Genomic DNA, 12,467 nt, shown 5'->3' with positions numbered 1-12,467 from the left:
TGTTAACAGTTTTTTACCATTTTGGTAAAATGTTTTTGTCAAAGTCTTGATTAAATATAATGATGTTGTCAGGCTACTCTGCAGCTCCTCACTCCTTTGTTAAGTAACTTGTTCTGGACAAAGCAGCAGGACAGATCTCTCCCCATCTCTGTGCAACCTCTGTAAACCTGGTCCTGTTTATCTCGCTGATTTTTTCCACTCTCATTCACGTGGACCTTCATCTGTTCAGCTTCAGTGAGTCTCCAATCCACTATGACGTCCTGACAAATATCAGATTTGGTTATAAGTGGCAGCATGTCAGACTCCTCCCTCTCTGTCTCCTCCACCATCTGAACCTCAGGAACTGAGAGGAGAACATGAGACAGACAGATGTCAGTGATGGTGATCCTCCATCATCTACAGCCACTGTTGTTCGGTCATTTCCTGTTTTATTTTGATAGTTCTACTCTGAGTTCCCTGATCTTCACTCCTGTTTTCAGTCACTGTGGACAAACAGCTGTTACACTCACCTCTGACTCTGAGAGTCACTGATTTCTGTAGCAGCATGTGTCCATCCTTGTTGTAGATGGTGCAGGTGTAGACTCCACTGTCAGTGAGGTGGAGGTCTTTCAGGGTCAGACTGAGGTCTTTAGTGTTCAGTGGGTCTTTGTTCACCTCAGTGCGCCCTTGTATGTCAGGCTGACTCTGGCCTCTCTGATACGTGTGGACCGTCACATTTTCATGTCTCCACAGGCAAGTTGTCTTTGATTCTGAAGGGCAGAAGGACAGACTTTTCCCCCCGGGTCACCTCCACCATCTCCACCTGCAGAACTGACAACAGGACATGAAACAGACAGACATCAGTGAGGTTGATCCTCCATCATGTCCTCTGCTGTGTAACCAGCAGCTCCTGTTTTCAGTGTTTCTCTGACTTGGAGCTGAACTGATGTGTGTTGATGTGTGAGGCTGCACAAACAGCTGTGCAGCTTTTATTCTCACTCAGCTGGAAACAGCTGGACCCACACACAGGTTTACACATCTGGGATTCAGAATATTTTTCTCACCTGTGATATTTAGTAACAGTACTTTGTGTAGCAGGATGTATCCACCCTTGTAGACGGTGCAGGTGTAGCCACCATGGTCACTAATTTGGGGGTCTTTCAGTTTCAGACTGAAGTCTTTAGTTCTCAGAGGATCTTCATTCATCTCTGTGGTCTCTGTGATCCTGGTCCTGTAAGAGATGCTGGTGTTCATTGTTCTGATACACATGGACCGTCGTATTTCGGTGTTTCCAGTCCGCTCTGATGTCCTGAGGAACATCATCTTTGTTTTTTCCTTTGTTTGTTTTCTGTTTTCAGGGTCAGACTGAGGTCTCTGCTTCTCGTGGGTCTTTTCTGTATTTCTGCTCCTTTAACACAGCTGTTCTAACACCTCAGATACACCTGGACCAAATCTCCTCAGGTGAGTAAAGGATGCCTTTAAATGCTGTGAGCTGAAGAAACATTCTGAGCTCTTGTCTTGATGCTTGATGCTCAATCATGCAGATGAGTAAATCCCAAAAAGTGGATTCTGTTCATCTGGAGCGTTTTCAGTGGGAGGAACATTTCTTCTCTCTGATGAAATGACAAAATGTTTCTTCCACTGAAAATGTTACGTCCAGATGAACAGAATCCAGCTTTTGGGATTCTGAGATCTTCATTAACCAAAGGATCCTCCTATCACAGCTCTGCTCTATCTATATTTCAGGAAGTACAGGATTTCCTTCCCATCTTTCAAAATGGGGAAAAATGCTGTGCTTTCTTAGGCACAGGCCATGTTTTCAGGTAACTTAGCCTTGCCAAACATCCAGGGATTTTATAGGAAAGGACACTAAGGAAGAAATCTCTACAACCAGATCGAGCCAATACTGTAGCCAATTCCCTGCATTGCTATTAGGCATGCAATGTAGAGAACTGACTGGAAAGACAGCTATAGGATTTACTGCAGGTTAGTGTGGTGAAAGATAGAGATGTACAATGAGGCAAAAAGTATTTATTCAGCCAACAATTGTGCAAGTTCTCCCATTTAAAAGATGAGAGAGGCCTGTAATTTTCATCATAGGCTGGGAAGACTGAATCTGCAATAGGTAAGCAGCTTGGTGTGAAGAAATCAGCTGTGGGAGCAATTATTAGAAAATGGAAGACATAGAACATCAAACATTGTCTCCTGTAGCTGGGATAGTTGAGATGATTACAATGTTTAACTTGGGTTATATGCATTTATGTTGTCTTGGAGTTACAAGAAAACTCGTGAACATGTGGATGAAGGTACCTGCAGCTAGGCTGTCCAGCCAGACTGTTGGGGAACTTTCAGTAAGGTTGAAAGAACTGGGAACTTACACACCAATCGAGTTTAACCGCAGGCCAAGTAATCAGAGTAATCAGAAACTGATAGATGGAAAACAACAGAGCTTCAGTACTTTATGTTGTGTGCAGGGCCTGTGCTTAGGAATAGCATACCAGGAGAGCTCTATGATAACTTTGTTTTCTGTTGCAGTGCATCTGCTGTTTAAATCTAAATCCTCCACCTGTCACCTCGACCCTCTGTTATGACCCTCTGAGGCTGAAGCATCATTAACGTGCATGATCCACAAGCTTCAACTAGGATGTATAAATGTGTGCAGTGATGTGTGTGAAGCCTTTGAGGACTCACTGTGTTATTAGCTGTTAGTGAAACGCAGCTTCAGACGTTCAGTTGTACGAAGCTGTGAAGGGCTGTCAGCAGGTGATGGCTCAGGTCACAGCCCACCTGTGTGATGTCACTGAACACCTGTGTACAAGCGCTGCTTCAGCCTCTGCAGTCGTGATGTGTTTATAGGACATCAGACAATCCTGCGTCCATGGACAGAAATCAAACAGTGTTTAGTCTGGGTCACAGGTCCTCTGATGTTCACACAGTCTGAGGAAACTTTGTGTTAACATGTTTCTGTTCTTATAAAAACAGCTGATGGTTTTACAGAAACATGATGCAAACATGAGAATGAACAAATGATTGTTATTAACAGAAACTATTTATTTTTCACTTTGCATGACGTCATCAACACTGTGACACCAGGGGGCGCTCATCACCAGCTGAAGAAGTGTGCAGTGATAATGGGGGGAGTATTGTGTGTACTAGAGCTGTGCTGTGGGTACTGCAGTAATGACACCAGGAGAAACTTTCTGTTTTTCCACATAATCTATGATTATTGTTCCCACGGCAACACACACAGCATCATGACCTGAACAACATGATCCCTGATCTGATGTTATAATCCTGTATTTTACACGTGTGTCAGTTTTGGCCGGCGGTCATGTGTCCCTTCCAATAATACGACGCGAGACTGGAATAAAATCCATGGACTGGAAAACTTTATGAAAGAAGACACATGTTAACACAGCACAACACCAACTAACAGCAAAACGGCTTCACTTTTACTCTAAAAACTAAACTAATAAAAATACAGACGAGGTAATGGACCCCTCCTCTGCAGCAACCTTGGTGGGAGCCATGGTAGACATGCTTCCACGTCCCAGGAGGAGGAGGGCACCAAACTCTGAGGTCAAAGGGGAGCTGAGGTATGAATAAGTTGTTGGCCATGTTTGCAGAGCCCTTTTAAAAATATGCTTTCATGACATTATTGTGTGTGGGGTGGTGGTCAGGACTATCCAGACTGACCAGGGGGACGCTGAATGTCACCTCTCTGGTGGGGAGGGAGCCTGAGATTGAGTCTAAACTGAGGTCTGTTCTATAGCAAATGCAGAAAAATATGTTTTAATAAAGCAAATAAGTTGTTGTTCTAAAGAATTCCAGATCCTGTGTTGGCATGAAAAACAAATGTGTTGTTTGATGTAGAGACTGAACAATAAATACATTTATATTGATTATATCAGTGATATAACTGCAAAACACAGTTTCAGAATCATTAAACCTGGGACTTTGTTCCATTGTAAGATTATAACAATGATGGAAAGATAATAGTTTGTTGTTCAGCAGAACAGTGTCCAGGATGTTGGCTCGTATACTTTTTTGCATTTCAAAATAAATGTTGGGCTGATTTTGACACCATTACAGGAAGTGTTGTGATCAGGTTTCCACTAATTGCTTTTTAATTTAGTGAAACTTGAAATGTTTGTCAGTGGATACACAGACTCTGTTAGGACAACTTATTCATTGCAAGTACTAAGAATAACTTGATGTTTCTGACTGTGCAGTATAAGTTTAAGTTGTGGGAACTAATGAGGTTTTACAGTGTATGAGGTCAAAGGGACTGAATGGGGAAGATTGGCAGCAGACTGCCACGTTCATGTTGGGAGAAGAGAGCCAGAATAATCTTGTTGTCACAGTATATAAGCTGCACGACTGTTTCAGGCTGATCCTTGGTGTGAGGCAGACTATTGTCACACTGGGATCCTGTAAACTTGTCACTTCACCTGCTGAAAGAAAATCTTTTTAAATCTTTTTCTCCTGAATTCCTTCTGAAAACATTCGAACACAACAAAATCGGTGACCCGACGTGATTTTTGGGTTGGAAAGGAGAAAAGGAGGATTGGAGAGGCTCCTGACGGAGCTGCTGTCAGACGCCAGAACTGGAGGAAACTGATTCACCCTCACAAGAAGGCCTTCAAAATAAAGCAGAGCCTGTTATATCAAAAGCTGCAAAATTGGCCATAAACCAGATTAAAATGTGAGCGGTGATGGTTCAGTCACACTGATCGAGTGTTTATATGATAAGATACATGTTTAATGCATAAAGTTGGAATTACAAGTTGGTAAGAAGGTTTTTAACGAAGGTTTAATTTAAGCTTTACGTTTAAATGTGAAAGAAATTTCAAGGCTAACAAGGAAATAGGTCAAAGGTTAAGATTAAGGATTAAGATGAATCAGAAAATTATGTAATGAAATGAAAATGTGAGATAAAGGAATAAATAGGTCAAAGGTCAGGTTAAGGTAAATTTTAAGCCTTTGTCAAACTAAATAAAATAATCAGAATAAACGATTGGAGGAAAAAAGCAAAGATGTTGTGATCAAATAGTTTGTACGGCATAAAGAAAAACATGTTTCAGTATGTTGAGCTAAAACCACAGTAGACACAGTAGACTCAAATCATTGTTACTGAGGAATTCTGCCTTAAACAGTAAAGTGTTCTTTAACAGTGTGTGTGTGTGTCTGCAGCTGTTCTTTGTGTTGTTGCTGCATCGTTGCCTCAGGGGGAAAGTTGTGTGTGTGTTATGCAGACTAGCAGAGACTGCAGCTGTCAGCAGCCACACACACTTTCTATTCTTCAAATCAAATCACAGTGAAACATGTTCACTGACAGCTCAGCTTCAGCATCGTCTTCATGCTGTGACTGCAGCCGTTCAACTCTGTTTGTCTTTAACCCAAATCATCACAACATGCAAATATAATCATCAAAATGATGTGACTGGAAGGATGCAGCAGTCTGTGCTCCACCTTTCTCCTCCACACCTGCAGGTGGAGAACATGGATGCATGAATCTCTACAGAGTTCTTTGAATATTATCCGTCTCATCAGTTTTCAGTGAACAAAACTCCTCACAGAGCCAAAATAAGCAGTTTGTATCCAACATAACTCAGCTGGACTCTGATGCTCCGTATAACAGCCACACATGAGTCTGGATTCACTCAAAGCATTGAACAAACTTTATTGGAAATGAAGCTTTTGGACATTTGTTCTCTGATATTTGCTCTTCAGCTCGAGTCTCCATCAGTGGGAACATTTCCTGATTCAACTTTTCTTCTGTTCAAATCAAACTCCATGAGAATCAAAGTGTGAATCAGAGTCCTGATGATCAGATTCTATAGAAACATGGAGACTGTAGAGGATTTACACTCAATATGTTCATTTGTTCCCATCCATCCATCCATCTTCATCCGCTTATCCGAGGTCGGGTCGCGGGGGTAGCAGCCTAAGCAAAGAGGTCCAGACCTCCCTCTCCCCAGCCACCTCCTCCAGCTTGTCCGGGGGAATACCAAGGCGTTCCCAGGCCAGCCGAGAGATATAATCTCTCCAGCGTGTCCTGGGTCTGCCCCGGGGCCTCCTCCCGGTGGGACATGCCTGGAACACCTCGCCCAGGAGGCGCCCAGGGGGCATCCTTGCCAGATGCCCGAACCACCTCAGCTGGCTCCTTTCGATGTGGAGCAGCAGCTGCTCTACTCTAAGCCCCTCCCGGATGGCCGAACTTCTCACCCTATCTCTAAGGGAGAGGCCAGCCACCCTTCGGAGGAAGCTCATTTCCGCCGCTTGTATCCGCGATCTCGTTCTTTCGGTCACTACCCACAGCTCGTGGCCATAGGTGAGGGTAGGGACGTAGATCGACCGGTAAATTGAGAGCTTCGCTTTTACACTCAGCTCCCTCTTCACCACGACTGACCGGTGCAGCGTCCGCATTACTGCAGCCGCAGCCCCAATCCGTCTGTCGATCTCCAGCTCCCTTCTCCCATCACTCGCGAACAAGACCCCGAGATACTTGAACTCCTCCACTTGGGGCAGGAACTCATCCCCGACCCGGAGTGGGCACTCCACCCTTTTCCGGCTGAGAACCATGGCCTCAGATTTGGAGGTGCTGATCCTCATTCCCGCTGCGTTACACTCGGCTGCGAACCGCTCCAGTGCGAGCTGGAGGCCCTCACCCGATGAAGCCAACAGAACCACATCATCCGCAAAAATCAGAGATGAGATTCTGAGGCCACCAAAGCGAAAGCCCTCCGCCACTTGGCTGCGCCTAGAAATCCTGTCCATAAAAATTATGAACAGAACCGGAGACAAAGGGCAGCCCTGGCGGAGCCCATCACCCACCGGGAACGAGTCCGACTTATTGCCGGCAATGCGAACCAAGCTCTTGCAACGGTTGTATAGGGATTGAATGGCCCGTAGCAATGGGCCAGACACCCCATACTCGCGCAACACCTCCCACAGGACGCCCCGAGGGACACGGTCGAATGCCTTCTCCAGGTCCACAAAACACATGTAGACTGGTTGGGCAAACTCCCATGCACCCTCAAGTATCCTCGAGAGGACAAAGAGCTGGTCCAGTGTTCCGCGACCAGGACGAAAACCGCATTGTTCCTCCTGTATCCGAGGTTCGACTAGCGGACGAACCCTCCTCTCCAGCACCCTGGCATAGACTTTCCCGGGGAGGCTGAGGAGTGTGATCCCCCTGTAGTTGGAACACACCCTCCGGTCCCCCTTCTTGAAGATGGGGACCACCACCCCGGTCTGCCAGTCCACAGGTACTGCCCCTGATCTCCACGCAACATTGCAGAGACGTGTCAACCAAGACAGCCCTACAACGTCCAGAGCCTTCAGGAACTCGGGGCGGACCTCATCGACACCAGGGGCTCTGCCACCAAGGAGTTGTTTAACTACCTCAGTGACCTCGCCCCCGGAAATTGGTGGGTCACACCCCTCATCCCCAGACTCTGCTTCCTCCCCGGAAGACGTGTCAGTGGGATTAAGGAGGTCCTCGAAGTATTCCTTCCACCGCCCGACAATTTTCTCAGTCGACGTCAACAGCGCTCCGCCAGCACTATACACAGTGCAGGTAGAGCACCGCTTTCCCCTCCTGAGACGCCTGACGGTTTGCCAGAATCTCTTCGAGGCAGTCCGAAAGTCTTTTTCCATGGCCTCTCCGAACTCCTCCCACACCCGAGTTTTTGCTTCAGCCACTGCCCGAGCCGCATTCCGCTTGGCCTGTCGATACCTGTCGGCTGCCTCCGGAGTCCCACAGGCTAACCAAGCCCGATAGGCCTCCTTCTTCAGCCTGGTGGCTCCCTTCACCTCTGGTGTCCACCATTTGGTTCGGGGATTACCACCACGGCAGGCACCAACCACCTTGCGGCCGCAGCTCAATGCAGCAGCTTCGGCAATGGAGACGCTGAACATGGTCCATTCGGACTCAATGTCCCCAGTCTCCCTCGGAATGCTGTTGAAGCTCTGCCGGAGGTGTGCGTTGAAGATCTCGCGGACTGGGGCCTCTGCTAGACGTTCCCAGCACACCCTCACTACGCGTTTAGGTGCACCAGGTCTGTCCAGCGTCCTCCCCCGCCACCTGATCCAACTCACCACCAGGTGGTGATCAGTTGACAGCTCAGCCCCTCTCTTTACCCGAGTGTCCAGAACATATGGTCGCAGGTCTGGTGATACGATTACAAAATCGATCATCGACCTACGGCCTAGAGCATCCTGGTGCCACGTGCACTTATGGACACTCTTATGTTCGAACAGGGTGTTCGTTATGGCCAAACTGTGATTAGCACAGAAGTCCAATAACAAAGCACCGCTCGGGTTCAGATCAGGGAGGCCGTTCCTCCCAATCACGCCCCTCCAGGTCTCGCTGTCGTTACCCACGTGAGCATTGAAGTCTCCCAGCAGGACAACAGAGTCTCCAGGTGGAGCACCTTCCAGCACCCCCCCCAGGGACTCTAAGAAGGCTGGGTACTCCGAACTGCCACTCGGCGCATAAGCGCAGATGACAGTCAGGACCCGTTCCCCGACCCTAAGGCGCAGGGAACAAACCCTCTCGTCCACCGTTGGGGTCATTTGTTCCCTTTAATACAAATTATCATAACGACGCTCTGTACACCTGAACCAGGGAAATCTAAACCTTAATTGATTGACAGGACAGATGATCAGAGGTGCAGAGTTTTTACCACCCTGATTGATAAAGGGACAGAAGAATGGGTGGAGTTTGTGAGTGAAGGAGCAGCCAGTAAAGGAGTAGATCAGAGCTGCAGCACCTACATCATAAAAGGAGACCAGACCCTCCTCATAATCCACAAACACCCCCACCTTCTCAGGACCAGGATGGAGACAGAGACGGACTGGAGGGTCAGCATTAGCTTCGTACACATTTCCATTTCCCAGCCCTACAGTCCAGAAACCATCCTGAGGTCTCAGTGTGATTTGTCCCTTCCTGTTGATCGACTCTGTGGCCACTCCTAATTCCCACTCAGTCTTTCCGTTAACCTGAACCTCAAAGTAAAATCTGCCTGAAGAGAAACTCTGCTCTCCTAAAACACAAACACACACAGAAAATCTCTCTGGGTTGTCTGGAAGATTCTTCCTCACATCACTATGATAAACTTGTTTTCCATCATCAGACAGGATGAGTTTAGGATGAGCTGTATCAGGATCCAGAGTCACATCCACCTCATCCTGCTGCACCCTCTTCAGCTCAGCCTCAAACAGCTTCTTCTTCATGGGTTTCCAGACTGTCTCCTCCAGCTGAGCCACAGCTCTCCCCACAGTCCCCTCATATGATGGTGGATGAACTCTGACCTCTGTCCAGTCCTTGCTGGGTGGAGCTTTCAGGGAGGAGAAGCTTTGGAGGAGGTGGAGGTGGTCTTCAGAGCGTGAGAGCTGCTCCACCTCAGAGCTTCTCTCCATCAGCTCAGAGATTTCCTGTTCCAGATCTTTGATGAGACCTTCAGCCTGTTTCTCTGTAGCTTCCTGTTTGTCTTCGATCTCCTTCATGAGCTCCTTCAGGCGTCTCTCAACAGACTCCATCAGAGCCGTGAGGACCTGAACACCTTCTGCTTTCTGTCTGTCTGCAGCATCTTTACTCATCTTCACCGACTCTGTGATCTCTTGAATCTTCAGTCGTCTCTTCTGGATCATCTGCTGAATCTCAGCCTCTGTCTTCTCCAGCTCTGCCTTCTTTCCTTCATATTCTTCTCTCAGAGGAACAAACTCGTGGTTCTTGTGGTCTAAAACAGGGCAGAGCATGCAGACACATGTCTGGTCGGTCTTACAGAACAGCTGCAGAAGGTTATCGTGCTTCGTGCACATCCTGCCTTCCAGGTTCTCCACAGCATCAACCAGCTGATGTCTTTTCAGACGTTTCAGTGTCAGATGAGGCTCCAGGTGAGTCTGACAGTAGGAGGTCTGACACACCAGGCAGGACTTCAGGGCCTTCAGTCTGGTTCCAGTGCAGAAGTCACAGGGAACTTCTCCTGGTTTGGCAGCTTGTTGCTCTGAGCTGCTGCTGCTGGCTTTCTGCAGAGCTTCACGTCTGAACTGAGCAACCATCTCAGAGAACAAAGTGTTGATCTTCAGCTGAGGTCGAGTGTAGAAAGTCTCTTTACACATGGGACACTGACAGCTCTGACTCATGTCCCAGTGTTGACTGATGCAGGTTTTGCAGAAGTTGTGTCCACATGGTGTAGTGACTGGATCAGTGAACACATCCAGACAGATGGAGCACAGAAACTGATCTTCAGATCGCAGATTGCTGGCAGCAGACATGTCTGCACTCTGAGGGAGAAAGAAGAGAAACATTTGATTCAAAATTCACTTTAAATTTCATTTTACAAAGAGAGAAACAAGCGTCAGTAGTCTGAGGAGCTTGGAGAGAAAAGCGTCTGGACTTCTTTGAGTTTCTTGAAGACGTTTCATCAGAGAAGCTTCTTCAGTTCTCAGAGTAACTGGTGGAGACCCAGCAACACACTCAGACACAAACTGGTTCATCCAAACACAAACCTAACATCGTAGTGTCTGCTGTACAGTGCAGCGTCCAGATGGACAGGATCAACGTTTGGGGATGAAGATAAATACAGTCGTTACAAAGATGTGAAATTGTTTCTCTGTTTTACAGAAGGTCCAAGATTCATCCAGATCATTTGTATACTTGAATAAATCAGTTTGTTGGATATTTTCCATCAATCACTGTGAAGTAAACTTCGACCTTGTTGGTGACTGAATACTTCTTATTGTACGTCCAGATCAACGAGCCATTAATATTAAACAGTGACTGTTCCAGTAGAGCTGACAGTGAGGAGGACGATGAATCACAAACCTCAGAAATGTGTTATTAACTGTTGATCCAGTATTTTAATGGCATTGATGAGAACATGTTTATTCAGAGGTGTCTGTATATTTGGTCCATGTGTGCGTCAGTAAAAACTGTCCTGTTTTCTCTCACAGATACTGGAACATCCTCACAAACTCAGGATGTGGAAGAAGATGAACTTTTCCAGTCACTCGCTGGGATACATCATTCATGTTATTCTGGATCCTCAGAAAACATTGATTTATTTTTGTGTTTCACATATTTGTTTGTCCAAATCAAAGATTGATGTTAGTAGAGAAGAAGCCACCATGATAAAGCCTGTGTGTGAAAATGAGACCAGTGGATTTGATCAGAATCACATTTAAGAAGGAATTCTGTCCTCCAGTTTGTTTAAATAAGCTTTGGGATTAAACAGCATCATCTATGTTTGTGTCTGATGACATGTTTGATCCAGGTCAGCTTGAATATCACAGCTGATGTGTGGAACTCTGACATGTTTAAAGCCTGATTATCAGGATGATTCAAACACATCTGTCTAAATAATGAGATTCATGTTTCCACACAAAGTTATAAAGTGCAGCATCGACTGTTTTCTGAATGATTGAGGAACATCTGTGACTCTTACAGGATACACTAAGTCAGATAATCTTTGTAAAATGTGTGAATGACTTTTTGAAGTACTGACCAAAATCTGCTGGTTTACAGTGTCAAAGGCTTTATATCAATAAAGAATAAATAGGTGTTTTCACGTCTGTAATCCTTATGATCAATCAGATCCAGAATCAATCTAAGAGGAACAGGAAGTGATGAATAACCAGGAAGTGTGGAGTCAGTCTGAAGTCCAGAGCACAGCCTGAGTCCACAGTCCTGAGCAGAGCCACAGTGAGACTGAAGCAGCAGCTCGATGCTCCTACAGTGGATCTGTGGTTACATGAGCAGATTTCTATGGATCCAGTGTGACTGTGATGAGTCCTGATGAAGTGAACAGAGTGAAGATTTGTGTAGAAGCAGGAAGTGTGATCAGCTGCACTCACCACTGTTGCTGAGAGGAACCTGATGGACTCCAGTGAATCTTCTTTTAGAGACAAACAGGACTCGACTGCAGCTCTGCTGCTGCTCTCTCACACTTTCACTTCTGCAAAATGACGTTGAGCTTCTTGTTTTTCAGCTGTTGCTCCGCCTCTTCCTGCCTCTCCCTTTACAGGAATCAGCCGGTCTGTACTCAGTGACTGTGTGCAGCGGGTGGGAGGAGTGAGGAGTGGTGTGTGGGTTCACACAGTAATGACGGCCTCCGGTGATCAGGAGAAACTCACCTGGATTTCCTTTTTCCACAGCAGACTGAGAGCTTCAGGTGGACCCTGAAGGAGGTCTCAGACACAGGTGGTAAAAGTACACACAGTGTGTACTGAAGTAGAAGTACTACTGTTAAAAATACTCCAAGTACTAATTCAACTTCTTTACTCAAGTAAAAGTAAAAAGTACTGGCTGTGAAATGAGAGTAAAAAGAGCTGATTGAAGAACATTTCTAACACGTGTTTATACAAAGCTAACTGAACCATGTGCTGCATCAACGTGATAATAAAATAATATTATTCACTTTGTTTCTAATAAATATTCCCAGCTTGAATCAGACAAGTTGAACACGAGCAGAGAAAAAGAA

The 12,467-nt window shown here is 46.1% G+C and overlaps 1 protein-coding gene across 1 annotated transcript; it reads right to left on the bottom strand.

The window, feature by feature from the left end:
• Nucleotides 1-68: 68 nt before the first annotated feature.
• On the bottom strand, nucleotides 69-12,438 carry LOC113014904 (E3 ubiquitin-protein ligase TRIM39-like). Its single transcript, XM_026156718.1, has 7 exons — nucleotides 12,121-12,438; nucleotides 11,842-12,036; nucleotides 8,624-10,272; nucleotides 1,044-1,210; nucleotides 788-810; nucleotides 510-693; nucleotides 69-343 (listed from the first exon to the last, which is right to left on the bottom strand). The coding sequence occupies exons 3-7, from the start codon at nucleotides 10,261-10,263 to the stop codon at nucleotides 69-71; spliced, it is 2,289 nt and encodes a 762-aa protein (XP_026012503.1). The 5' UTR covers nucleotides 10,264-10,272; nucleotides 11,842-12,036; nucleotides 12,121-12,438.
• Between the last annotated feature and the right edge of the window lie 29 nt (nucleotides 12,439-12,467).

Source organism: Astatotilapia calliptera, chromosome 3 (assembly GCF_900246225.1).
Source record: "Astatotilapia calliptera chromosome 3, fAstCal1.2, whole genome shotgun sequence".
NCBI classification, from domain to species: domain Eukaryota; kingdom Metazoa; phylum Chordata; class Actinopteri; order Cichliformes; family Cichlidae; genus Astatotilapia; species Astatotilapia calliptera.
Note: the sequence above shows the minus strand (reverse complement) of the source record. Positions and strands in the feature narration are given on the sequence as shown.